General features: G+C 52.3%; 1 protein-coding gene across 8 annotated transcripts in view; it reads left to right on the top strand.

Moving 5' to 3' along the window:
* Positions 1-27364, top strand: part of NPAS2 (neuronal PAS domain protein 2) — a 182735-nt gene that overhangs the window by 129056 nt on the left and 26315 nt on the right. For all 8 annotated transcript variants that reach the window (XM_070068721.1, XM_070068724.1, XM_070068722.1 and 5 more), the window contains 7 exons: positions 4324-4444; positions 5424-5537; positions 17986-18101; positions 18711-18793; positions 19737-19843; positions 22230-22377; positions 25462-25543. In XM_070068721.1, coding sequence (XP_069924822.1) covers positions 4324-4444; positions 5424-5537; positions 17986-18101; positions 18711-18793; positions 19737-19843; positions 22230-22377; positions 25462-25543 — 771 coding nt within the window. The remainder of the gene's footprint in view (positions 1-4323; positions 4445-5423; positions 5538-17985; positions 18102-18710; positions 18794-19736; positions 19844-22229; positions 22378-25461; positions 25544-27364) is intronic.

The following is a 27364-nucleotide window of genomic DNA, read 5'->3' as shown; positions in this document are numbered from 1 at the left end:
AGGAGAGGAGAGGCTTCCTGGAGGGGAGGGGGGAGGGAAGGGGAGAGGAGAGGAGAGGCTGCCGGGAGGGGAGAGGAGGGGAGAGGAGAGGAGGGGAGAGGAGAGGAGAGCCTGCCTGTAAGTCAGTCGAGGCCCTCCAGTCCTTTCCTGACATTGGCCTTCACCACTGGCCTTCATTGTAGGCCTTATCCCATAGATACTCATGTGTTGCCAGTATCTTCTCTCACTTTGTGGCTTACTTTCCCATTGGGTAGTTTGGTGAACAGAGATGCTCTTTTCAATAAAGAAAAAAGAATTTATTTATTTATTGAAAGTCAGAGTTGGGGATAGGGGACAGAGAGAGAGAGAGAGAGAGAGAGCTTCCCTCCACTGGTTCACTCCCCAAAATGGCTGCAGTGGCCAGGGTTGAGCCAAGCCAAAGCCAGGAGCCAGGACCTTCATCCAGGTCTCCCACATGGGTGGCAGGGACCCGAGTACTTGGGCCGTCCCGTGCTGACCTGCCAGGCACGTGAGCAGGAGTTGGGAGTGGAATGGCTGGGACACGAGTGGGAGCCCTGCAGGATGCTGGCGTCTCAGGCAACAGCTTTAACAGCTATGCCACAACACCAGCCCAGGGATACTCTTTAATAGTTGACAGTTGTTGTATTTAACTAATTCTTCCCTACTCCAAGGTCAAAGCTATTCCTGTGTTGTCTTATGAACGCTCTCACCGTTTGGCCATCAGTTTGATTCTGAATCTAAACTGCCTGGTCCTTCCGGCCAGCCCAAGGCCCTGATGATTTCTCTGAGCCCCTTCCTGCCTTTTCTCAAGGCAAGGACTCCCCAGGACTCCTCACTGATGCCCCGTCTCCCTGTGGCCAGTGTAAGACCCTCAGCCCAAAGTGCTGAGCTCCTTGGGCACACTCCAGGGCCCAGTGTCCACCAAGCTTGCTTCCAGCCAGCTGCCGTGTGCTTCGTGCCCAGGCTGGCTGCACTTTGGTGTTGCAGGTTCAAGGGGGAGAGCAGGCTCAGCTCTCCCTCGAGGGGAAATGTGGGAAGGGTGTGATGTGGATTTGAGGACAGGTGTTCATGGCCAAGCTCAGAAGCAACCAGCTCCACAGTGCAGCAGCCCAGGGCCTCTGAAGATGTTGGCAGGAAGAACCTCCCACCTGGGACAGATAAGGGACATTCCCTTATCTCTGGGATTGCTATTCTTCCAATCAACAGAGCTCAGCTCCTACAAGGGATGGCTCCTTACTCTCCTATCAGCACTAGGACTTCCCCTTTGAATTATCGTGGTTTCTGTTGGGTCTCCGGCTGTTGGAAATGGTATAATTACAATACACCAGCAAATGCAGAAAAGGACACTGAGGGAAAGCCCGTGGACACAAGGAATGAAAAGGGAAGCTTTGGTGCAGAAAGTTTTTGAAATCCATGCACGGGAAGGGTCTTCCAAAATCCATACATAGAAAATGTTGATTATGCAAAAACAAATTGTGTGGATTTCAAAATGTTTTGCACCAAAAGAAACTTCTCTTTCACTTCCATTATCTGTGAACTTTATGAAATGCCTTCGTCTAAGAGCCAAGCACAGTTCTGAACCTGTTCCAGGTGTTAGCTCATAACCGGTGCAACCTCCCGTATATCCTTCCTACCCCCACCTCCATCCAGTACGTCTTTACTCTTCGCAGAGTCCTCAGCCCGAGGTGACCCCACAGCCCCCAGACCTGCCTAACCTCTTGCAGGCCAGTGACTGGGCCAAGCGCCCCCCCCCACCCCATTCTCTGCCACCCCACCCACTACAGGAAGCAGCTCCAGACAGCACCCTCCAAGGAAAGGCCGTGGGGTGACTTAGTTATCATTTGCAAGTATCTGAAATATCTTTAAGTAGAGGACTCCTATCATCTGTGAACATTAGTCACCTTCTAAAAACACCAGAGGGAACGAGCTTAAAATATAACCAGGAGCAGCAGAAGGAACTTGGAGAAAGCCAGAGCTGACAGCGTGGGCCATGAGAGCATTGATGGGGTCTGTCCAGGGAGATCAAACCTGGTGCCTCCCGGTGAGGAGCCCCAGGGCCATGCTGAGTCCTTCCTTTGCCTTCTCCTGTCTTCTGATCGGCCACTGAGCTGTGGCCCCCATCCTCACCCCTCTGGAACGCTGACTCTGTGAGCAGAGGGACTTTGTCTCCTCTGGGTACCTTCCCAGCGCTGACAACCGCAGCTGGCCCCTAGGAGCCGTCATCAGTGTCAGCTGGATTGTGGCATCCAGTGAAGTGCTCTGGACCCTGTCACTACCTCCCATCGCCTCCCTATCTGTGCCTGTGCAGACTCTGGCCTTGCCTCCTCTCAGACCACAAGCAAGGTCTCTAAAATACAGGCGTTGCTGGGTGTAGGTTCTAGCCTCCCCACAGATACCAAAATTCACAGACGCTCTGGTCCCTTGTGCAACATGGCGTGGTGTTTGTACAGATCCTACACAACCCCTCTTTGTCCTTGAAATTGTCTCCCTAGGGCTGACTGCTCATAATACCTAAGATGGTGTTAGTGTGGTGTTGGTTGTTGCACTGTATTGTTTAGAGAATAATGACAAGGAAAGTCTTGTGCACATTCAGTGGACAGTTTTTAGCTACCTTCGGTCCACTCTTGTTTGAGTCCATGGACCAAGAGGGCATGACTGCACAAGTTCAGGTGTGCCCTGACTGGTGATGGGGCTATGTCTGGGCTAAACTCATTGTCCATTGGAAATATCATAAATGCACTGAATCCTCCTGACCCACCATGCATCCTAGCTGAGCAACATGGCGTGCTGAAGAGTGTGGGTGTTCGTCCTCATGACCGTGGCATTGACAGAGCTGTAGCCCCTGCGGCTGGCCAGCACCATGAGAGCAGGACTGTATATCACTAACCCCGGGGTGATCCCAACTGAAAAGCCCAAGCATAGTTTCTGCTGAATGCTTGTGGCTTCTCTACTGTTGTCAGATATCGTAACTGGGACTCCTGGAAGCTGAGGACAGTGGATGCTGATGCTCCTCCCTGCTTTAAGGTCCTCCAGTGGTCCCCAAGTCACAGGACCAAGCCCTAAATCCCCTGAAGTCTTCCATGATCTGGACCGCACTTCCCTCTGCAAGCCTCCTCTCCATGGCTCCCTGCCCTCTCTGCTCCAGGTCCTCCAGGGAGGCAGTAACAGCTCCCACCTCCATGCCTTTGTGTGTTCAGTGCCCCTGCCAGGAGCACCCTTCCCACCATCCCTGTCAAGGATTCCTCCATCTGGGACTTGGTCCCTGGGAGCCTCCCCTCCCCTCACCACGTTGGCTTGAACACGCCATCCTCCGTGTTCTCTGGACACCTTGGTGGCACAACGCTGACCATGGTCCTTTCAGCTGCCTGTTAGCATACATTCCCTGAAGGCCAAGCACCTTTCTGGAGGTCAAGGGCATGGCAAGCACCAGGCTGTGGAGCTCATGGTGGAGTGAGAGAAGCAGAGGACACAAGTCTACACATACATGAACAGGAAAATGCAACCGCGGTGTAGTTGTCTTTGTCATCATCCTGTCAACAGTCGTTTGATAGTGCATCACCCCCGGCTCTGTCCCCAGAGCAACCAAGGTCACTTACAAAAGGCAATGACTTGATCTGACCTGAGGTCCTTGTGACTGCACAGGGAGAAGAACTTGGACCAGACCGGAGTTGCCATGGGAAGAGCAGTTTAGCTAAATCGTCCTCCAGGCAAGAGGTGGTGGTGGTCAGCCCTGGAGAGGAAGCTGCAGAAGTAGAAGAGAAATGGGGCAGGCAGGAGCCAGGGCATGGAGAGTAGGCAGCATGCGGACATTGTTTGGGTGTGCAGGTGAGGGCAGGAAGGGGAGGAGCCAAGGTAGCTACCTGGGTGGCCGGTGACCCGATGGCTGTGCCATTTATGGAGAGAACCAACCAATGGAGAGGGTATAGGTGGGAAAGAATGATGGTGTTGGGGACACTCATGACTCTGGTCCCCGGGGAGAGGCCGAGGTAGGGGCAGTTGGAAGCCTGCACCTGGGCACAGGAGGGTGTTAGTTGGATATTCAAACTTAGGGGTGTCTACAGAGAGTGTGTGAAGCTGTAGGGGTAGATGACCTTCCTGAGAGACGTGGAGGAAGGGACAGAGACGGGTGTGCCTCCTCTCTCCCCTGTGAGCTCCTACCTGAACTATCTGATATGGTAGCCGCCAGCCAATGCGGCCATTTAAATTGCAATGAAAATGAGCTAGAGTTCCCACTGCAGAAGGCAGACCGGAACGGGGAGTGTGCCGGGCTGGGTTTGCCATCTTCGCGGAGTGTGTACCTTTGTTCTTTATTTTCCTTTCCAGTCGGATGTCATGGATCAGAACCTGTTAAATTTCCTTCCAGAACAAGAACACTCAGAAGTGTATAAAATGCTCTCTTCCCACATGCTGGTGGCGGAGTCCCCCTCGCCAGAGTACCTGAAATGTAAGTTTTTTGCTTCACTGGCTTTACAGGTTCCAAAGTCCAGAATTTCGCATTAGGAAGGAGGCTAGGATGAATTAAGAAGGGAGGACCAATTTTAAGAATAATTTTCTTCATGACTCAGAGCATTTCCAAGATCCTTAGCGGTATATTTTAAGTTGAAAGCTAAAACTGGAGTTCAGAATATGTAAAGCATTTAGCTTGCGTGTGGAAAATTTGAAAGCAGAGAGCTTAAGAGTAATAACTCGTTCTGCGTGTGCGACCGGAACCTTCTACTAATGAACAGTGCAAAATCAGTGCTTCTGTGGTAGGGCCCCAAGATGCTAAATTTGCCAAGTAACCAATGGACAGCTGCATAATGAGGTCAGAAATCCCGATTCTGGCCTCCGGAGGCTGTCACCTGGTTCCTTATATACACTCGCAGGTTTTTTATGGAGTTTGGAAGTTTTTAGTTAAAATTGTTGGCTTCCTGGATGGAAGGCTAGCCTTGGCACCGTCTGGAACACGAGCCACTTAGTGCAGCATGCGCAGTAGCATGAGGTACCAAAGATGTTTGCAGTTGTTCAAGCCTGCGTCCCTTTTCCATGAATAATGTGTCCTGTTGGACATGTGATTCGCTTTCCAAGCAAAGCAAAAAAAGAGCTCATTGAAGGGAATGTCTCTATATGAGCAGCTGTATTTGAATATGCCGTGTGACAACCACCGGAACTAATCGATGCCGACATAACCAACCACAGACATCTGTGAACAAATGCAGACTAATTGGGTGCAAGTATGGGATGCAAAATATCTATGAACTATGGAGGCAAAGCCCTGGGCTGCAAAGATGATAAAGCAGGTCCAAGAGTTAGTCATCATGGGAGAACTACCCTGGCCATGCGTGGACCGGATGCCCTGAGTTTCCACAAAGGCACTGCTTGTTTAGTCTAGAGTCTGGGGAAAACTCATATCTGCCTTTCTCTCTTCTCCCTTAACCGCCCAGCTGACAACGATTTAGAGTTCTATTGCCATCTTCTCCGAGGCAGCTTGAACCCAAAGGAATTTCCAACTTACGAATACATAAAATTCGTAGGAAATTTTCGCTCTTACAACAATGGTAAGCCTTAATTGGCATATAATTGCCACAGTGTCTTTTATCATGCAAACGTGCACGTGGGGGCTTGAGAATGCTGGGTGGGGGAGAGGAGGAGGGAGAGTGTGGGCTTCTCCTATTAGCATTTGGATTTTCGCGTTCCCAAGGTGCATTGTTTTTTTTATATTCATCAACGTTCTCTCCCATTCCACAAGACACACCCCCACACCTGTGTGCCGGCGCACACAGCCCCACCGAAATGCGTGCGATTTGTTGATTTGCAGGCTGGTTATTTACTCTACACGGTGAGAGCAACTTACAGTTAATAAAGCACAGGCTCAGCCTACGCACTCCGCCAACAGGCTCCCTTTGTGACGTGGAGACCGGGAACCTCGCCCTGTGCATTTTCACCCTCTCGGTTACCGTCCTGCTGTGGGCACATTTGAACACAGCTGGTTTGGGGGCCTTCTCTCTCAAGGGCCCTAAAGCATGGTTCAGGGCCGTTTCTCGAAGAGCCAGCAGCCTGTGTTGGAGAAATAATCCGGCAGGGGAAAGCTAGTGGTGAAGTTGTAGTTTCTGAAATCGCCCGGGTAACTAATGGTCCCAACTCTGGCTGCCGAGACGTCTGCCCGGAACCCGGCATGAACACTCATTGTCACTTTGGACCAGTGCGAAATGAGAATGCAGGCCTGGTGCCAAAATGCAGAAACCAAGGCCCGCTGGGGACTAAGCACAGAAAGGCCTGCGATTTGTTTGTTGCTGCGTTCTTCAAAACAAGTAACTTGTAAAGAACTAGCATTTCATTAGAAAGCAAAGATGGGAAGAATTAGGGAAAAAAAAAAAAGAGAAAGAAAATACTAGAGGAAAACAAAGATGAGCTGTGAAAAGGAGAGGGGTGCAGGTAGGAGATCAGGGCACAGATGATGACAGTGCCCGTTTTTGCGCTTGGATTCCTGGGGTTGCCTCTGGGCCCCTGCTGGGCCTATTACCCCAGTCAAATTAGTCCCAGAGTTTCCATCAGGACAGCCAAAGCAATGGGCACCAAGTCGTAACGCTAAGGCTAGCTAGGATTTTTCCTTCAACCTCAGACAATCCTTTGTTGCATGTAATTTGCATAAACAGACATGCTTTGTTCAGAATCCTCCAGCTAGCAGCTAGCCAGCATCCTCCTGCCAGAACCTCTTTGAGGGCCAGCGTTCAGGGCCTTTGCCTGGGTGGTGGGTGCCATAGCTGACTTGGAGACCTTTCTGGGAACCAACCCAGCCAGAGCTTGGGGTGCCTGAGCAGTTAGAAATGGTAGGGAGTGTGCTTTCCCAAGTTTCCCTGAACCTGGGCAAAGCCACATGGAACCAAGGCCTGACCATGGCTAATCTGACTCATCCGAGAGACCTGCCCAAATCTCATTGGCTGAACATGTAATGAACCACACAAAGCACGAGGTGGTAGCTCATTGGGATTCTCAATTAAAGACACTGAGCTAAGAGACACCTGGTAGAAAACCCAGCATCGTGCCAACTCTGCTAGTGCCGCGGCTCTTTGAATGAGGGACTTAGTTAAAATGCAGATTTTCAGGCTGGGAATAGGGACTCTAGGAGATCTGAGGGTGGCACCCAGGAGCCTGCAGTTGGAACCAACTGGAGTTTCCGATTCAAAGGGTCATGGACGTTGAGCATCATGCCCTGATGTAATGCCAAATGCCACGCTGTAGAGATTTTAATGGCTCACCTCCTACCTAACATGATCATTGAGTTAATACAAAACATGGCTTGGCATTTGCTTAAGGTGCATTTGCTGGTACCTTAAAAATAAGCATAGAATTGCCAAAGGGGCCAGCACCACGGCTCACTTGGTTAATCCTCCACCTGCGGCGCCGGCATCCTGGGTTCTAGTCCCGGTCTGGGCGCCGGATTCTGTCCTGGTTGCTCCTCTTCCAGGCCAGCTCTCTGCTGTGGCCCGGGAGTGCAGTGGAGGATGGCCCAAGTGCTTGGGCTCTGCACCCGCATGGGAGACCAAGAGGAAGCTCCTGACTCCTGACTTTGGATCAGCGCAGTGCCGGCCTTAGTGGCCATTTGGGGGGTGAACCAACGGAAGGAAGACCTTTCTCTCTGTCTCTCTCTCTCACTGTCTAATTCTGCCTGTCAAAAAAAAAAAAAAAAAAAAAAAAAAAAAAAAAAAGAATTGCCAAAGGATCCAATAATTCTGCCTCCGGGTATAGACCCAGAAAAAGTGAAAGCAGAGGAACTGCAGAGCTAGGTGCACACCTACGTTCATGGCTGCGCTATTTGCCATCGCTCAAAGGTGGAGGCAACCTAAGTGTCTCTCCAGGGTGAAGGCGTGGAGGGGCTGTGGTCTGTGCTCATATTGGCTTACTATTCAGCCGTACAAAGGGAGGAGATTCTGACCCATGCTATAGCAGAGAAGAACTCGGAGGACATGGTGCACAGTGAAATAAGCCCGTCAACAGGGGGCCACTGTCGCGCGAGGAAGCTGGAGTAGGTGGAGTCACGGAGACAGGCAGTTGCCAGGCGGCTGAGGGGCGGGGAAACAGGGTTGTTTAATGGGTGCATAGTTTCAGTTGCCTGCGGTGAGAAGCATCCTGAGGCTGATTAGTGGTGATAGTTGTACAACATTGGTGTACTAACACTGTGGAACTGTACGCTTAGAAACACGTAAGGTGGCCAGCTGTATGTTACTATGTTTCACCACATTTAAAAAAAAAATGCATGTGCTTTGGCCAGCATGTGGGTTGCTGGGACAGAGGCAGCCGTGTACACAGGGAAAGCACCCGGCCCCTCTGTAGAATTATGGGATTCTGTGCCCTCATGTCCCCATGACAACAGCATATGCTTAATCAAAAGAACTGACCGGTGATTGGCTGACGGGCAGCAGCAGTATCTCTTGTGAGTTTACTTCTCCGCAGCTCGGAGTGCGAAGCTGCCCGGTGTCACTCGGGAGCCTCTTGTCATTAATCTCATCTTAGAGGCGTCTTCGTCCTGAATACCTGCGCTGTGCTGTTAGTTTTTTCTTTCTTGTTTTGTGAAGAGTGTTTGCCTGAAAGAATGTGTGGGGGTTATGTGTGGTTTCTGTTTTGTTTTGCTTCGGGAAACTGTGACTGCTATAAACACACAGCAGTGAGGGTGGAAAATGCTTAGCCAGGAGTGCAGACTACCTCTGCGGAGCCTCTTGTACAAACCAGACCGAGAGGGACGTCCTTGGGGCCAGCGTAACTGTGAAACCCAGGAAACGTCATTCCAACCTGGACTGAACTAGATGGCAAAAGATGTCAGAGACTAATGAATGTCTGAGATTGGCCCTAGGAAATTGCCAACAGTCAACCCCCTTGGACCTCTGTGATACACTCCAACATGATGTAAGTTTTAGGTTTACTTTTCAATAAACAGTGACATGGACTACACCTAAGAAGCAGGCAAGCCTTGGGCTTGAACTTTAGTTTTCCAAGTTCAGCCTCATTGAATCCTCATAAGAGCTGTGTCAGGAGACACCCCTGGCACCATCCCATCTTTATGGGGAAGAAATTGATGCAGAAACGGGTTACATCTAAGGCACATGACTGGAAGTGGGGGACCCTCATTCATCCCAGAGTCCCCATGGTTAGCTGCCTCCCACAGTCGATGTCAAAATTAAACACTAGACCCAGATCCTGGGGCCTCCCCTGCCACCGGCATCAGATGCCTGGTACCACATGTTGAGGGGAGCTGGGGTCTGATTTAATCAATCATAGTAAGACACGTAGGCACCGAAATGACTGTCACGGAGGGAGGGGTTGTATTCCGATGGCTAGAAGCAGGAGGCACGGAGTTTGTGGGGCTACGCAGGGCAGCACTGGAGTCAGGCAGGACACAGAGGAAGTGGGGGAGAAGGTAGGTAAGAGTCTTTATGGTGGTCTCCAGAGTGTAGACAGGCTTAGGGCTCGTAGTTCCAGTACTCGCTGTGGGCTCTAGGGTATGGCTTGAGTAGGTTCAGTGGGCTCTGGGGACCCAGGTATCTCGTACCCACCCTGGGCTGACCAGGACCAGGGACAGTGGCCCACAGTGTGAGAGCCCCCGTGGAGGAGGTGGTCAGGGGGTACGGGGGTGGGATCTGGGTGGATTGATTGGCCTGTGAGAGCTGTGCTGGAAGGTGAAGCTGATTGTGCTCTCTAGGAGTTGGCCGACCTTGGGAGACCCCAGATGCCAAAGCATCAAGTGCAGAAACTACAAACAGTGCTTCCTACCCAGGCCGCCCCTGTAACTGCGCCGAGTTCCCAGCCATGGCGCGGGCTGAAAACCTCATATGTAACACGTAGAAGAAGCAGGAGCACAGGCATCCATTGTGTTTCCACAGAATGCCTGCTCACACCTCAAAGAACCATGCAGGAAACAGGAAACACTACTTGAGTCTATTGCCATGAACGAGTCCCAACATTGCCACAGGGCTATTTAGTGTGCAAAGCATCCATTGCCTGCTACATTCTTGCTCGCTGGCCATCACTGTTTATAAACAATGGAGTAGAAAGGGTAGCAGCCCTTACTCATCTGTGAGTTCCGCACCCCATCCTGGGCCTAGCACAGTCCGTGCCTAGCCCATAAATAAGCCCTCATTAAAAGCAGCTTGACCAAAACTGGGGCTCCGATCTTGGCCCCGGTGCATGGCTGGTAGAAGGCAGAGCCAGGACTCAGACCAAAGACTTCCGACTCAGAGGGAAATGGTGCCCTCCCCTGGGAGCTAACAGAGCTCTCCCTGACTGACCCCGGAGCACATGCTGGGGTTGGCCCTAAATCCAAAGTGAAGATTCAATACAGGTCAGTTCACGCTGGGTGAACCAGAGTCCCTGCTGGTGCCTTGTGAATTGTCTACACTGAGGGCTTCCAGGGCAACAGTGGGTGGTTGGGGAAGCTCATTCATGGTCTCCATTCCTTCCCCATTCGATACCCACCCCAGAAGCTCCCTACCCTCTACCTTGGCTCCTGGGATGCTTGGAGGCCTGTGGCCCTGCCAGTCCCTGTGTGACACCCCCCCCCCTCAGTCTGGACTTCTTGGCCCAAAGCTGACCCAAGGCTACTGTTCATCAATCCCGCTGACCCCCTGGCCCTCCACTTAGGGACCCACGGTGAAACGGGCAGGCTCCCTACAGTGAGAAAGCGAGGTGTTCTGATGTTCTGTTGCATGGAGGGGAGGTATCGCTAATAGTAGTGCACCGTCTGTTCCCAAAAGCGAAGGGAGAGGATATTGAAGGTTTTCACTACAAAGAAATGGCAGGAGTGTGAGGAGACAGCTATGCCTTCCCCGATTGGAACCTGACACAGCATATACCTGTATGGAAGCATCCCTGGGTACCCCCAGAAATACGAGGGGCCCTCTGAAAGTTTGTGGAAAAATATTAACAGATGAGTTCACTTTGATGCCCCCCCAAAAAAATCTTGGAGTCTACACATCGTTTTTTTAATATGTATTCTTTTCATGAAATTTTTGGAGACCCCTTGTGTGCATGGATTTCAAATTTTTGCACCAACTTAAACTCATCTTTTCATTCTGTTTTCCATGAACTCTTTGTCCTGCATGCATAATTTTTATGCTTCAATTTAGATAAATAAATACATGTGCAGGCTCCCAGGCAAGGAAGAGAGTGGGCCTGAGCCAGAGACAGCCCCTGATGACCCTTCAGTTTGGAGATGAAGGTCCTATCTGTTTGTACTAACCCAGAGGGCTGCTTAGGATCGGTCCAGCTCTGACCACAACGTCTGAGCTGGGTGAGTGGGAATGGGGGCCCCTTTGCCCTGGTTAGCGAGGTCGCCCCCTGAGACCACACACACAGTGTGCAGACTCACCAGGTGGCAATGGCCCCTCCGCTCCCGCCCCTCTGCCCTTTGGTACTGGAAACACAGTGACTGTCACCCAGATTCTTGGCCAGAATGGCATTTTCCCTGCTTTAATATTTGCGCATCTTGGTCAGCCCTTGGGACCTCATCATTGGCCACCCGTGTCCTAGCGAGGGACAGGACTGTGCACCGTCAATCCAGATTTTTAATACATGTGAAGGAGGTGTTAGGAAACAGGATGAGGGGGTCATCTTTCTTCCAAGTGTTCACTTGGGGTCAGTTTCTAACCCTGTCTGGGGAACCCTTGCTGGGGTAGGCAACCATAGATGCTGTGTGACCCCATGACCCTGTGACCCTGTGCTCCTGGCTGGCTATTGGGCAACAACAGGGCCCTCTCCTTTGCTCTGCACAGTCACCATTTTCCTGAATAGAGATGAAGTGAAATGACTATTCAGTCCTTTATTTTGTCCTTTAACAGATCTTAGGGGGAGGGGAGGGAAGTGGGAGGGAGGGAGGGAGGGAGAGAGATGCTTTCAGACAAATATAAGGATACTTTTAAAAAAACTGTGGAAATGAAATTAAAAAATAGGCTTCCTTGGGTGCAAAAACTATTTGAAACCCATGCCTACTTTTGTGCCTTTTCTGCAAACATTTGGAGGATTCCCCCGTAGGCACAGCTCTCAAAATTGTTATGCACCTTAACAAACTTATCTTTTCATTCGGCTTTCCCAGGAGCTTTTTGAACTCCCCTTGTGCCCGCCCCTCCCTCCACTGCCTCGCTCCCCCGCCCCCGCCATCCCACCATTTGGCCTAGGGGAGCCCACGGGGTCTTTCTCAAGCCCTACACAGTCCAAGTCAAGTGGAGCGTCTCTCCGGGCTCTCTCAGCAGGAAGCAAGCAGCTGGCCGGTTCTCAAAGGCGGGAGGACCAAGCCCTGCTTCGTGGGGTCCTAATAAACAGGTTCCAGTTCCCGAAAGATAACTTGGTGCCAGGAAGAAGACAAGTCTTTATTTGAACCCTGGCTCCCCGCCCCAGACTTGGATATAGATGTGCAGCTGACGGCAAGCCAGACACAGGATTTCAAAAGTCGCTGGTCTTGCTCCAAATAGGTCACCCTCAGCAAACATTCCACTCTGCCTCTCCAGAAGCCACACTCCAGCGTGTAAAAGTTCTCCTGCCCTCATTTTACCTACTCGCCTCTAGCCACACAGCCGGCCTTGAAACACTGGCGCAGGCGGAGGCTACCCAGCTCCTAACTCTCAATTCCGTGTGTGCCATGGGATCTCTGAGGGTCGCCTCGCTTTATGGCTTGGAGGAGGCTTGGGTTCGTGTTCTCTTCCCTCTGAGCTGAATGAGTTGAGATGTCTGAGCTAAGGGAACGAGATGCATGCACGCCAGACCTCGCTGGGAGTGGAGGGGCAGTGTCATGGGAGGAGCGTCTGGTGCAGCCCAGGCCCCTGAGAGTAGGCAGCAGGGTGTCCCCTCTTCCCAGCGAGGTGGCCCCGCTTCCTTCCCTGGAAGGTCATTGCTGCCAGATTGGACTGCAGAGGAGTTCAGGTCATGACAAAGAGCAGGTATCCAGCCACGCACGCAGACGTGGAGGTCCTGGTCCTTATGTCGCAGTCTGGGAGTGGGTGGAGCTCTCCTACACATTGTCCCATAACCGTGATAAAATGCACCCAGGATATCCACTCGGAAGGCAGGGACAAGGACCTATAGAAAGTTCCCATTCCTGTGCAGGCAAATCACTTGGTCCCGTCCGCACCAACCACCCACTGGATCTCTCGTCAATGCCCTTACAGTTCTCTGGCTCCTGAAGACGTACATGCTAATTAACAAATGCCAGCAGAAAGAAGGCAGGCAGAAGATTCCGCTGCAGAGCAGGGCTGAGGAACATCGGGCCATCTGCCTGGATGAACCTCCCCAAATCACCAGGTCCTGCCAAGGCAACCACAGGTGGGACCCGAAATCGAATAGATCTACGTAGCAGGTTAATTTCTAAGTTGATGACTGTGTATGGCCAGTGAATGGTGTTCTACATACCCGAATGGCCCTTGGCAGAGAAAGGTCCCCCATGCCTGCAGTGTGGAGTAATTCTCTTCCATCTAGCAAATTGCAAACCCCCAGCTTCCTCGGGTGGCTGTCACGTGTCTCCCTCCGTTGCCCTTCCCTGTACCGTGCAGAACTGGCACAACGGAGAAGCAGGCATTTTCTGAGCAAAGCAGGTGTTGCCCCCAGCCTAGAAATAGGCAGCATTCTCTGGTCGCTGCTCTCCCAAGCACCCAGCCCCCCGGGCCCTCTGCACACAGCAGGAAGCTGTCACATAGAGGATGCAGAAGTCTGAAAGCTGTGCTCCATCAGGGGCAGATGCCCTCTCCCGAGGGTGCACAGAGTTCACCCTCCCAGTGCTGAAGAACCACAGCCCGCCACTGAGGACATTGAAGACAGCTGGAGGCTTTAGGATCTATTTCTTTCTATTTTTAAAAAAGATTTTATTTATTTTACTTGAAAGTCAGAGTTACAGAGAGAGAAGGAGAGGCAGGGAGAGAGAGAGGTCTTCTATCCTCTGGTTCACTCCCTAGATGGCCGAAATGGCTAGAGCTGGGCCAATCCAAAGCCAGGAGCCAGGAGCTTCTTCCAGGTCTCCCACATGGGTGCAAGGGCCCGAGGACTTGGGCCATCTTCTACTGCTTTCCCAGGCCATAGCAGAGAGCTGGATCGGAAGTGGAGCAGCTGGGACTAGAATCGGCACCCATATGGGATGCCAGCACTGCAGGTGGCGGCTTTACCACTACGCACAGTGCCGGTCCCTAGGATTATTTTCTTCCTTGAGCAAATCTCACCATTGGTTATCCTTGTCCTCCCAGACACCTGTCAGCTGTGTGCTCCCTTTATTCTGGGCATGCAGGAAAGCTGTCTGTCACCTTTGTGGGCTCTGAGCAGGTGTTCCGACTACAGCTTTTGCAAGCAGTACCTCCTGAGCAGCCGTCTCACTTTGTGCTGTGAACCAATGCTCACCGTGACCACAGCTCTTTCCTGGCCCCTTGTGGAAGGAGAAGCCCCGCCCCCACAGGCATCCTGACTGGCAGCTCCCCTTTGTCAGGGCTCCCACTTGGAAGCCATCCTTAGGGGCTCGCAAATGACACAGACAATAGCCATTCTCAGCCTCCAGAGAACCGGAGGACTCTTATTTTTTTGGCATCCCAAGAATGCCAACCCAAGGCAAAACTCTTCCAAGGTCCCCAAAGTTAGAGACTGTTCAAGAAAGGCTCAGGATGTGCTAACAAGTGGGACGGTTTCATAAGGAGACCGGATACCACCATCCAACCTCTCTCCGAGCAGGAGCCCACGGCGGGCACTTCCCGCTGTTCCCCATCAGGGCAGTGAGCCAGTGGGCCCCGGAGCTATGCTCTGTGAGACCTTCCCGAGTGGACCAGTCCCCAGGTGGTGCCCCGGGTGGCGCCGCAGAGGGGCAGCATCGTGGCATCCCAAGGTCTGTGCACTGGTTACTGGCAAGGATCACAAGGTCCCCTCCCAAACCGGGCCTTGGGCTGTGGTTTGGATGCGTGATGGAAGGTACTCTCGTGAGAGAGTTATCTGTAAACTCATGTTGACCACCTGCTGTTTGCAGGACACCTGCTTGGAGCTGGAGAGAGAGAGAGCAAGATCTAGTTGGCGGCATGGGGAAGGCTGTGTCTGTTTAGCTTTTGGCCAGAGTCAGATCCACTTTGAGTAAGCTGTCCCTGATGGGGAAAAACGTAACAAGAAGGAATCACTTTTCTCTGTATCACAAGTGGTCAGAATTCTCAGAGGACGGAGCTGTGCCCGCGTTTGGTGGTTAATCCCCAATGCGAGGCTCAGGAAGCCAGCTGTAATTAGCTAAACTCTTTTTCTGTTACTTAAATTGAAACAACTAATTGATTCCTTAATTAATGCCTTTACGCTGCCTGGGGATCCAGAGGGCCAGGGAGTTATTCTAAGTGCTGAACGTGTCGCAGAAGTAGGAAGCACACTGCCACTGTGTTGACGCTAGGGGGCGCAGGAAGGCTGGTGCTGGGGAGCAGGGCCATGGCGGAGGCGGCGGGAGGGATGATGCTGCCTGCATCTTCCCCGCCATGGCCTTCCCCTTGGCCGCAATGAAAACGCCCTTCCTGGATTTACTGTCACCCTGAGCAAGCTCTCAGTTGTGGAAGATTTGGGGGATGGAAAGAGCTTGCCAAGAAAAGGGGTTGCTCTGTGCTGGGCCCACCTGTAGAATGTCTGATTATGGAGGGCAGCTGCACTCAGCAATGAAGACTTCCCATCGTGGCATCCGTGTTCATCCGCAAAGCCTTACAAGTTACACAAGAGCAGACGCAACTGTGCAGGCGCCAGCAGGCCGACACTCAGCTCTGCACAACACCCACTTCAGGGCCCTAACCTCCCCTTGAAGCAGTGCAAGGGACTTGACATCTTCCCACACCCCGGTCTTCCCTGCCCCGTTCTCCTCCTTGCAGTACATCAAGGAGGTGCCTGGTTTAGAGACAGACAGAGAACCGGGAGGCTTTTTCTTAAATTCCTGGGAAGGCTTCCGAGGTTTGCTTGGAAGGTCTTGGTCTGATACCAAAAAGCATCGGGAGGGTTTTATTCCGTCATCATCTGGCTGGGTGATGTCTCTTAGATTCAAGCGGCGAGTATTTCACAGCTGGGAAATGTTTTCATGTCTCTCTCTTGGTTTTTAATCACGCAGATGTTCACATCTGCCGGCCCTGCCCTTGTGTGGAATTGTTTTTCTTCCCCTTGATAAATTTCTTGGCTCACCCTTGCGAATTAATCTGCAATGTTCTACGCCTATTTGTGACAGCTATAAGCTCTCCAGAGACCACTATTTTTTTATTTTACCCACTTGATATTCTTGTTTGGAAACATTTATTAGTATTTATGTGATTGAATTTAGAGAGTACATTGGGTAAGCCGAGTGCATCCGTGTTAGTGGCGAGAAGGTCACGTCATAGGATCACATAGACACCTGCCATTGCACACAGCAAACAAGAATGATGGGAAAGCTAAAATCCCCAGAAAATCTTGCAGGTTTCCTTTTATGATGCTTTCAGTTCTCTGGTGCTCTCCATGTTCTTAGTGGCAAACCGGACAGTGTTTAAATCTGCAAGTTCAGAATGGGCAGGATACAGAGTAGTCCCCAGCTATCGGTGGGGACTCCATTCGTTCCAGAACACCTGAGAATACCAAAGTCCACAGATACTCGAGTTCCTTACACGACACGGTGTCGCGTTTGCACAGAACCTGTGCGCTTCCTCCCGTAGACTTAAAATCATCTCTGGATTGCTTGCAATACCTACTACTATGTCATTGCTGGGCTATATCATGTGTTATCCTGTGTTGTTTAGGGCGTATGTGTTATCCTGTGTTGTGTAGGGCGTATGTGTTATCCTGTGTTGTTTAGGGCGTATGTGTTATCCTGTGTTGTTTAGGGCATAACAATAAGGAAAAGAGTCTGTGTGTGTTCAGTACATGGTGGCTTTTAGACTACTTTTGATCTGTGGCTGGTTGAATGCTGCATGTGGAACCCCAGGACAGAGGACCAGCTGTCATTGGCAGCTCACTGGGAACCTGCGGAGCTGTCGGAAGTGGCAGCACCTGGGCTTTGGAAGCAGGGGACAGGGTTGGGGCCTGGGCAGCCACACCAAAGTCCCCAGGGAACCTGGCTGCATGTGTGCACCAAGTTGCCTTTTCTCAGCTTTCACGGGGTTCTTTTTCCCACCCAGCAAGCTGCACCTAACAATACCAAAAGTCCCCTGTGACCCCAAAGGCCCCTCCAGCGCCCTGAAAGCAGAGGTGAGGCTGATGCAGGTGGTGCTCCCCTGGGAGGCGGAGGAAGGTCTCCAGCTCTCAGTGCCATGCCAGGCCGAGCCCAGAGCACTCCGTCCTTTCCACTGTGAGTGACCTCAGCTAATGCTGGGAACGTTCAGGCCTCAGTCTCCTCATCTGTGAAATGGGGCGCTGTTCTGCCTTCTCACCTGTGCAATGCTGTGCAATGAGCAAGTCCTGTCATGGGTGCCAGAGAGACCTCTGGAGATGGCCCTCCACCTGAGGCCACCTCCCCACTGGCCCAGACCCAGCCCTGGCATCAGCTTGAGCTCCCAAGGGGAGTTTCGAGTCCTAGGTAGGCCACACTGGGGCCAGAGGCTGTAGAAGGTGTTCCTGGTGACAAGACCCACTCTCTGCTTGCGGCCTGCGGTATCCGAAGCTTTGTCAGCTTGTGGAGTTCCCCATGTGGGTGCCATTGAAGCCATCTTCTCATTCCACAAACTATTTTCTCCCGACATATCAAGCCGAGGGCTGCAGGGTAGCAAAAGGGAGAAGCTGTGCCTATAACAATTACAAGCATAAAGTCCAGTCCTGGTTCTACCTCTAAGCAAGTTGTCTGGCCTTGTGCAAATGGTATCACCACCCTGTGCCTCGGTTTGCTCTCCTGTACAATGGGAATATTTAGCGACCTCATCCAGCTGTCATAGGCGTGAAACTAGTTCATGTCCCTAAGACCCTAGGAGTAGTGCTTGGTTTAGAGTAAGCACCAGATTGAGCTGGCTTTTGTCACCAGGCAGGACTAACCTGTGTGTCCTGTTCTTTCTCTCACCCCCATCCACTCCCCAGTGCCTAGCCCCTCCTGTAACGGCTTTGACACCCTCTCAAGGCCGTGCCGCATGCCACTAGAAAAGGAAGTCTGCTTCATCGCCACCGTGCGCCTGGCAACACCGCAATTCTTAAAGGCAAGTACCCGCCCAAGCCCCCAGCATGCTGAGCGTCTGCGACTCAGTCGCACGCAGTCCTGTTTCAATCCTTGTCTATACACGAGGGTAAAATGCCAGTGAGGTCGTCCCTGGGCTTTGGAAACAGGCCATGCCTCGGTTCTGTGCCTGTCACACAGGCCCTCCCCCTGCCCCCGGAGTTACTCTCTTTGAAGGCAGCCTGCTGAGCGACTGTCTGCTAAATATGTAACTCAGGGCAGACACGGGAGAGAAGCGAGTGTCAGACTCCTAGGTAGCTTTCACACCCAGGGCACGCATGCTGCCTGCAATCAGGAACTCCCATGGAGGTGGCGAGCCGTTCCCCACATGTCGGCCTTGCCTGCAGGTAATGGGAAGGCAGCGGTGTGACATTCTGGCTCGTAGGTATCTTTCCCCAGCTTGTGAAATAAATTTAGTATCAGCTCAGACCGAAATTAGCTACAGATGACGAGCTCCAGTCCAACACGCCTTGGAGGCATGCTCAGAACGATTTTAACTTCTGTTACCCACCACAAGCTCCTCTATGAGCAAACCTGGGGTGAGCGTCTGGCACCCCCAAGCAACCATTTCTTTCTCCCTCTTCCAATACAGGAAATGTGCATAGTTGATGAACCGCTAGAGGAATTCACTTCGAGGCATAGCTTGGAATGGAAATTTTTATTTCTGGATCACAGGTTTGTGCAAAGCAAAACATATTTGGGTTGGGTCCTTTTCAAGTGTTGCGTGCATGCAATGGGCTGTCCTTGGGACGGGAACGTCCAGCCTGGTCCTGGGAGGGAGAAGGACTTGCTGGCGGCTGCGGGGAGAGTGGTTCCCAGCCAGGGGCGAGGCAGGCATGGGTCTCAGGCACCGGTCCTGTGTGCCATCCGTGCCTCAGCCCCTGGCATCCTGCGGATAATCCCCCCTGAGGGCCTTTTGCAGCTCCCAGGAAGACAGTGGCAGGTGCAAAGAGAACCTGCTCATCCCATGTCTTTCCCCATGCCTTTGTCAATCCTTTGGCCCTCTCTGGTGACAGTCGTCACAGTTTGGGAACCAGAAATCTCGCAGCCCAGCCAGCACTGGGCTGACCCAGTCTATAGCTGATTTAATTAGCTGGTAACAATCATGCGTAGGATTATTTGGGCTGGGTTATGCCACAGGATCAGAGGGTCTGAATGCCAAAACAGGGGCAAGCCACTGACTGAGTCAGCCGGTCAGGTGCCGCTCGGTCTCGGCTCTGCTCTTCTTGATCTCGGCCCTGCTCTTGACTTCTGATGCACACCCTGGAGAACAGCAGGTGACAGCCCTCGTGGTTGGTTTCCTCTCTCCCATATGGGGGACCTGGATTGATTTCCCAGATCCTGGCTTCAGCCTGCCCCAGCCCTCGCTGTTGGCAGCATGTGGGGAGTGAACCAGCAGATGAGAATCTCTCTGGCTCTCTCTGTCTCTCTGCTTCTCAAATAAAGTAAACTTTGTTTTAAAGATGCCAAATCAGTTTTGCCCTCTGGAGAACACAGCCCTGTCTGGTTTTGACCACCGCCACGTTAACTTTCCTTGAGAAGCGAGGCCCCCGTGCTGCTGGTTAATCAGCAAGCTGTACCCAGTGCACTGAACAGCAACCCCTTTGTCCTCCTGCAGAGCCCCTCCCATCATAGGATACCTGCCTTTCGAAGTGCTGGGCACCTCGGGCTACGACTACTACCACATCGACGACCTGGAGCTCCTGGCCAGGTGCCACCAGCACCGTGAGTATCACCTGCCCGGCCCAAGCGCAGGGCCTGGCACTCACTCCCCAGGCCCCAGGGCTGGGCTCCATGCTCCTAGATATCTGCTGGCTTCCTGGTTTCTTTTTGAGACGTGGGACCTTGGGGCACGGTAGAAGCCCCTGCCTGCATTTCATTTACCTCCACGCAGTTGCCCCTGGAATAGACTCTGCCCCTGCCCCAGACTCACCCCCCACCCCAGGATTCTGCAGCCGTCCATGCTCTTTAATCCTAATTGAGAAACTAAGCCTCTGCCAGTGACTGGGGTTTGGGGTTATGAAACACATTGCAGACACAAAACACTGAATCATAGCCCTGTGCCTTAGTCAGCAGACAGGTGTGGGTGCCCGGCTGCAGGCCAGATACCGAGCTAGGGCGACACAGGGGGCCGACAGGGCAAGGTCTGCTGGGATAGTCAGAAAGAGCTGACTCTGCACCATGAGGTTGCCCAAGGAGAAGGACGTGCACAGGATGGTAGGGGGCTCAGGAGGACCCTCCCCCAGCCAGGGGAGTAGGGGGAGGAAGGCTCTGCTGCAGAGGAGGGGAGCATGCTGGCACACTCGGGGAGTGAGGATTACGAGGTTCTACTTTGCAAGAGAAGTCCACCATTAGGCACTTAACGCTGCATTTTCTGGGCCTGCTCTTAGCTTTGAATAGCTAGTAACTTTGACCTGTGGCCCCTGACACATGAATCCACTCTGAGCCCTGGGTTTTAATACAAGAGGACTTCCGAAAGTTCACACGGCACATAACATCAAAAAGCGAAAGCTAGGGGCGAGGGTTTGGCCTCACAATGAAGATGCTGGTTTGGATTCCCCACATCTCAGATTACAGTGCCTGGGTTCAAGTCCCAGCTCCACTCCTTGCCAGTGTGCACCCTTGGAGGCAGCAGGTTGAAGAATGGCGTTTAGCATCCCTGCCTTGGGCCAGGCAGTCTTGCCCTGTCAGGCCCAGCCCTCCCTCTGCTGGGCGTCTCCCCTCCCCAGAGGGTGCACTCACCAAATCAGTGGCTCCCAACTCTTGATTATTTGCATAATGAGTGGCCAAATTCCAGGCAGCGCAGCAGTGAAACCCCATTCTTCCTCCACTCTGCAGCCTGTATTTCCACCCCACCCAGGCTGATGGACCTGGAGCATCCATTCCATTCTGGACAGCCCCAGGAAAGTTGCCAATAGCCTGGGGTGGGGGCCCAGGCAGCTCTGTGGCTGGAGGAGGCTTGAGGTGGAGGCTTGGGACCGCCCTGACCCTCTGGAACCCTGTAGACAGGCTCTGAGCTGCCGTCAGGCTGCTGGCCCTCAGGTCTGTTTTGGTCCCATCCTCCCAGTGTCTGGATGGCTCCAAACACAGTTCCACCTACAGCAGGAGATTGTGTACCGGGAAAACCTGGGCCTTTTTAAATTAAACCTCTGTTTTGAAAATCTGTCTGCTTCTGCCTTTGAGGACCTCTTTAAGCTTTTGAGCATTTGGGAAAGCATGTGTGTTGTTCTTCTATTGTTTAAGAACTCGTTACAGAGACTGGCTCATGGTGCAGCAAGTTAAGCTACTGCCTGAGATGCCAGCAGCCCGTTTAAGCGTGGGTTCGAATCCTGGCTGCTCCACTTCTGACGCAGCTCCCCACTAACGTGCCTGGGAAGGCAGTGGATGATGGCTCAAGTACCTGGGGTCCCTGCCACATGCGTGGGAGACCTGGGTGGAGTTCCAGGCTCTTGGCTTTGGTCTGGCTCAGCCCCAGCCATCGTGGACATTTGGGGAGTAAACTGGTAGATGGAAGATCTTTTTCTATGTGTCTCTCCCTGTCTCTCTGTAATTCTGCCTTTCAAAAAAATCTTAAAACAACAACAACAACAAATAATAATAATTCATTGAGGCTGGTGCTGTAATGTGGGTTAGGCCTCTGCCTGCAGCACCAGTGTCTCCTGTGGGTGCCAGTTCATGTCCCTGCTGCTCTACTTCCGATCCAGCTCTCTGCTGTGGCCTGGGAAAGCAGTAGAAGATGTCCCAAGTGCTTGGGTCCCTGTACCCACGTGGGAGACCCAGAAGAAGCTCCTGGCTCCTGGCTTGGGATCTGCCCAGCTCCGGCTGTTGCAGCCATTTGGGGAGTGAAGAAGCAGATGGAAGCCATTTCCCTCTGTCCCTCCCTCTCTCTGTCTGTAACTCTACCTCTCAAATAAATAAGTCTTTAAAAAAAAAATGCACTGCAATTTGCCATGATCCTGATAGTCCTTGTAGAATGGGCCGTGAGCCCATCCAGGGCTGTGAGCCATGCCAGGCACTGCCTTTTGGAGAGAGTGTACACTGGCGGAACTCTCGGGGAAGGATGGTCTGGGTGCCCGCGTGTGTTATGTGCAGAGCCCGTTTCTGCCCGCAGTGATGCAGTTTGGCAAAGGGAAGTCGTGCTGCTACCGGTTTCTGACCAAAGGGCAGCAGTGGATCTGGCTGCAGACGCACTACTACATCACCTACCATCAGTGGAACTCCAAGCCCGAGTTCATCGTGTGCACGCACTCCGTGGTCAGGTACGTGCGGCGGGTGGGTCTGGCCCGTGTCCTTGCAGCGCCTGGGGGGGAGGAGATGCGTGAGGCACAGCACGTGGGCAGCAGCCGCAAACCCTCCCCGTCTTGGGGGGTGGAGCCCAGGCGGTGCTCTGAGGTCCCCCGGGCCCCGCCCTCCTCTAGCTCCACCCCCTGCTGCCGTCTCCCAGGACTAAGGCTTCTTTAGACTTTTCCATCAGTCCCCTCCCTTCGTGAAATTAATTTACTGGAGAGGCGGAGAGACAGAGGGAAGGACTAGAGAGAAAGAGAGGACTCCCATCCGCCAGCTCATTCCCCAAATACCCACCATGGCCAGGACTGGGCCAGGGCTGGGGTTGGAGCCAGGAACCTTGAATGCAATCCAGGGCTCTCAGGTGGGTGGCAGGAAGCCAGCTGGTTGATTCTCACTGCCACCTGATTCTGTAGAAGCAGGAAGCTGGAGGCAGGAAGCAGCGGTGGGCATTGAACCCAGGCACTCAGCTGTGGGATGCAGATGTCTTAAGCGCTAGGTAAAACATCCGCCTCCATCAAGCCCCTTGGAAAGCCGCATGAGCACTCTGGCTGCCAGGGTATTACTTAGTAAGTTCTGCTTCACTGACCTACTTACATATTTTTCCCTCATTCTCTATCCATCCCCCGGCCTCCCCTTGCTGCTGTTTTGAGAAGAAAATTAAAATGTTGCCTCTGAGTAACTCACACACTCACTCTCCCTTATTTTTAATGCTTTGAAAATGCCTGCTGGCCACTGAGGCCGTGTTGGGAGAACAGACGAGCTGCTCCTGGGAGAGGGTCCCTGGCGGATCCGTGGTGGCCTCAGGCAGCCCTCTGCCCCGCGTGGGTGAGCCAGGCCTCGAAGTGGGGGCGGCACATCCAGCAGTTCACAGACGCATCCAGAGTGGGGTCACAGCTCCTGGAGGTGAGGGAGGGAAGTTGTTTTCCCCACTACTCGCAGAAGCTGCCAGGACAGAAATCAATTTTGAGCTGGTTCAGAGTCGAGCCTTGCAAAGTAACAGAGAAAGGGGAGTTAGAAGAACTGCATTTTGTATGCATTTTCCTTCTGCATCCTCGAGTTCCATGTCTGTGGATTCCATCAACTCAGGATCTGAAATATTAAAAAAAAAAAAAAAAAGACACATCTGGACGGAGCTGTGCAGACTTCTTGTCATTATTCCCTAAACCGCAGATATAACGACTATCTATTGATATTGTGTTAGGTGCGATAGGTCATCTAGTGATGGCTTAAGTACGGGAGAATGTGCGTGGATTATCCACAAGCACCATGCCAGTTTCTGTAAGGGTGTGGAGCATTCATGGGCTTGGGTATCCCAGGGAAACCGGCGCCCCCTGGATCCTGAGAGATGGTTGCGCGTGTCTCTCTCTATGTACATATCCATAACAGGTCCAGGTAGAGAGATGGACAGTCGCACACTCCCCTGCACCAGTAGAGTCAACCAGTGAGTCGTTGATCTTCCGTAGTGTGCAGGACGAGAGGCGAGAGGAGAAAGGCTTGTTTTCCTTGGCCAATGACCCTGACTCTATTTCCTGCCCACATTCAGCCCTTGGGCTTTGATTCCCAGCCCACCCTGGGGGAACTGAGTGGCCAATGGCTTCTGACTCCCTGGCCAGTCTCCCCCACTGCCACCCAGCTGGAACCTTTGCCAAGGACCTGTCTTCCCCCCAGGGAAGGATGGACGTCACCCATACCTTACTCTTCAGGCTCTGCTCTCCCCCACTCTGCCTCGCCACCCTCCACCTCCTAAATCTTAGACAGAAGCTCCCAGAGACAGTAGGGTGCACGCCGAGTGAACATGGGAGGTGACCCGTGTTCCAGAGCCCCAAGAGCCCTTATCTCTGCTCAAGATTCCCCCCGGCCTCACCTCCACATATGAGGCGCAGTCGGTGGCAAGGCTGCTCAGCCACGGCTACGCTGAATTGATTTAGTTGCACTATGGAGTAAGTGTGCCTGGGGCTGGCTTGCTCTAGGTGTATTTGAGAGAAAACTTTCTGAGGAAAGAATTTACTGAAAGCATTGCACAGCTCAGAATGAACACGTTTTAAGGAAGGTTTCTAATTAGGTAAAAGTAGAAGCCCAGGGGGCCAGCGCTGTGGCACAGTAGGTTAAGCATCCGCCTGCAGTGCTGGCATCCCCGTATGAGTGCCAGTTTGAGTCCTGGCAGCTCCACTTCTAATCCATCTCCTTGCTGAAGGCCTGGGAGAGCTGAGGAAGATGTCCGAGGTCCTTGGGCCCCTGTACCTGCATAGGAGATGCTCCTGGCGTTGGATCAGCACAGCTCTAGCCATTGCACCCATCTGGGGAGTGACCCACTAGATGGAAGACCTCTCTCTCTGTCTCTCCCTCTGTAACTCTGCCTCTCAAACAAATAAAATAAATCTAAAAAAAAAAAAAAAAAAAAAAAAAAAAAAAAAAAAAGAAGGTAGAAGCTCATCCCATAAGTGGAAATGTACTTTTTTTAAGTTGAGTTTGGAATTGGGAGAGGAGAGGGAGAATAGTGAAAGAGAAGGGAATGAAACATCTTGGAGAAGTGGACAGGTGGCCTAGAGGTTAAGATGCCACTGAGGATGCCCATGTCCAATATCAGATACCTGGGTTTGATCCCTGGCTCCTGATTCCAGCTTCCTGCTAATTCAGACTCTGGCAGGCAGTGGTGATGGCTCAAGTAGTTGGGTTCTTGCCACCCACATGAGAGGGCTTGATTGAGTTTCCAGCTCCCAGCTACTGCAAGCATTTGGGGATTTAATGAGTGAATGGGAGCTTGCTCTCTCTCTCTCTCAAATGAAGAATAGTTTTGAATTCTTGGAAATGAATATATTTCAAGTGTAACAGTAGAAAGTAATTTTCGATGTGATGCTAGTCATCACTCCAGTAAAACTTAAGCAGGAAATTCAACTCATTCCTTCACACAAGTCACAGACTAGGCAGGGGCCTCTGTGCTGACTGTCAGGGAGGGTGCATTGCACAGGCAGCCTCAACATGCTGTGTAAGCTCGCTTTTCAGCTGGCCACCTGGAATGTCCCACCTTCACTGTGGTCTCTTGGTTCTCTGAGCAGTTATGCAGATGTCCGGGTGGAAAGGAGGCAGGAGCTGGCTTTGGAAGACCCGCCTGAGACCATGCACCCCTCAGCACTAAAGGTAAGCTCATTCCTGCCAAGGGAGCAAGGCAAAGCCTCCCATGAGTTGTCTCACAAAAATAGTCATAAAACTGGAGCAACTTATCAGTGTTGTGCTCTGGGTATTCTCGTGTTGCTCTCGGTCATGGTGCTGTTCTGGTGTTTTCCTGCTTCCCTTCAGGACAGTCCTGTGGGTGGGTGCTGTTGTCCTCGTCCTCCTAATGAGGCTCAGAAGCACACAGAAGTTAGCTGTGGACCCAAGGACACCAGCAGCCCACCCTTCAGAGCTGGGTTAGAAATCCCCTTAGGACAGGTGACTCTCCAGCCTTCCAAGAATGCCTGTGAATTTGTGTTGTATTTCTCCCACAGAAAAACGATGGAGAGTTAATTCCATCAACCTTTTGGAGCATGGCATAGTTCAGGTGCCCTGTCCCTTCCTGAGCTAGGTGCAGGTGCTCTGTCTCCTGGGTCCAGGCATCCTGTGGGTGAATAGGCTGCTCCTAGCACGCTCTCCACACAGTTGCTGTTCATGTGTCTCTGGTCTTGGTTACCAGCCCTGCTGGCCCCAACTCCGAGTCAGGAAGCTCTGCTCTCAGCAGGCGTTTCCCTCCCCAGAGCCCACTTCCTGCTTCCTGTCCCCAACCCTCACATCCCCTGCCTGGCTCCCTCTGGCCCAGCTCCTCCCTGTTTGTCAGACAACTCAAGGGACCCTTGGAGACCATCTGCAAGTAGACCAGACCCTGTTCTTCAAAGGTCGTTTTTAAAAAATAGACACAAATACTGGGACAGAAAGAGAGAGGAAACAAAGAGTGAAGACTGTGTTGTTGTATTTCATCAAAGCTAAGAGGCCATTGGCTAGAAGGTCTACCATCATCTCATCTCCCCCGATGAAAGAGAACAGGCTGCCAATCAGTTTGTGAGCCAAAGATTCCTTTTCATCCATCAGAGGACGCATCCTGGCCCCAGATATGTTCACGTGTGGGTTGGGAAAGCATGCTCATGGGAAACACCTAGGATGAGAAAAAAAAAAAAAAAAAAAAAAAACTGCGTGGTTTTCCAAATGTTTTTCCACCAAAAGTAAACTGATCTTTTCATGCCATTTTTCCTCCCACTTTTTGAAGTGCCCCTGTAGAGCTGACAGAGTTCAGGTTCCAGGGTATTCCGTGGCCTGGAAACCAGAGGTCTCGGCCAGAGGCTGTGCAGCAGCCACAGTTCAGCCTCTCGGCCTCCCTGTGATGGCACGAGAGCATGTCTCATCCACCGAGGACCACGCTGGAAGGAAGGAGAAATCCCCCGTAGTCGTCAGAGAGCAGCTGGTATGCCTGAGGAGCGAGCCTCCCCGGCTGGCCTGCTGCATGGTGGGGCTTCCCGCAGTGATGGGTCCCCGGTGCGCTGCTGTGACCCAGCTGTCACTGTTTATGGACGTGTTTATTGCCCTGTCACACGATACATCACGCATCATGCCAGAGAATGGAATTACACCGTGAATATGCAGGTGCTAGATGCACCGTACTGCATGGCTGAAGAACAGGCACACTGTGTCTCGTCCAATGGAAAATTCATCATTAAGGTCTCCGTTCCTTTGAGGATCCCGGAGCCTCATAAAAGTATAAAGTATATTTGTATAAATCCACAAATGCAGTCTCACGTACAGGGTTAGAAAACCCCTTTTAAAGGAAAACTTCCAGGGAGCCGGTGCTGTGGCGCAGCAGGTTAAAGCCCTGGCTAGCAGTGGCAGCATCCCATATGGGCACCAGTTCGAGTCCCGACTGCTCCACTTCTGATCTCCCCGCTGATATGCCTGGCAAAGCAGTAGAAGATGGCCCAAGTGCTTGGGCCCCTT

This window comes from Oryctolagus cuniculus, chromosome 2 (genome assembly GCF_964237555.1).
Source record: "Oryctolagus cuniculus chromosome 2, mOryCun1.1, whole genome shotgun sequence".
NCBI lineage: Eukaryota > Metazoa > Chordata > Mammalia > Lagomorpha > Leporidae > Oryctolagus > Oryctolagus cuniculus.
This window is presented reverse-complemented; position numbering and strand designations above follow the sequence as displayed.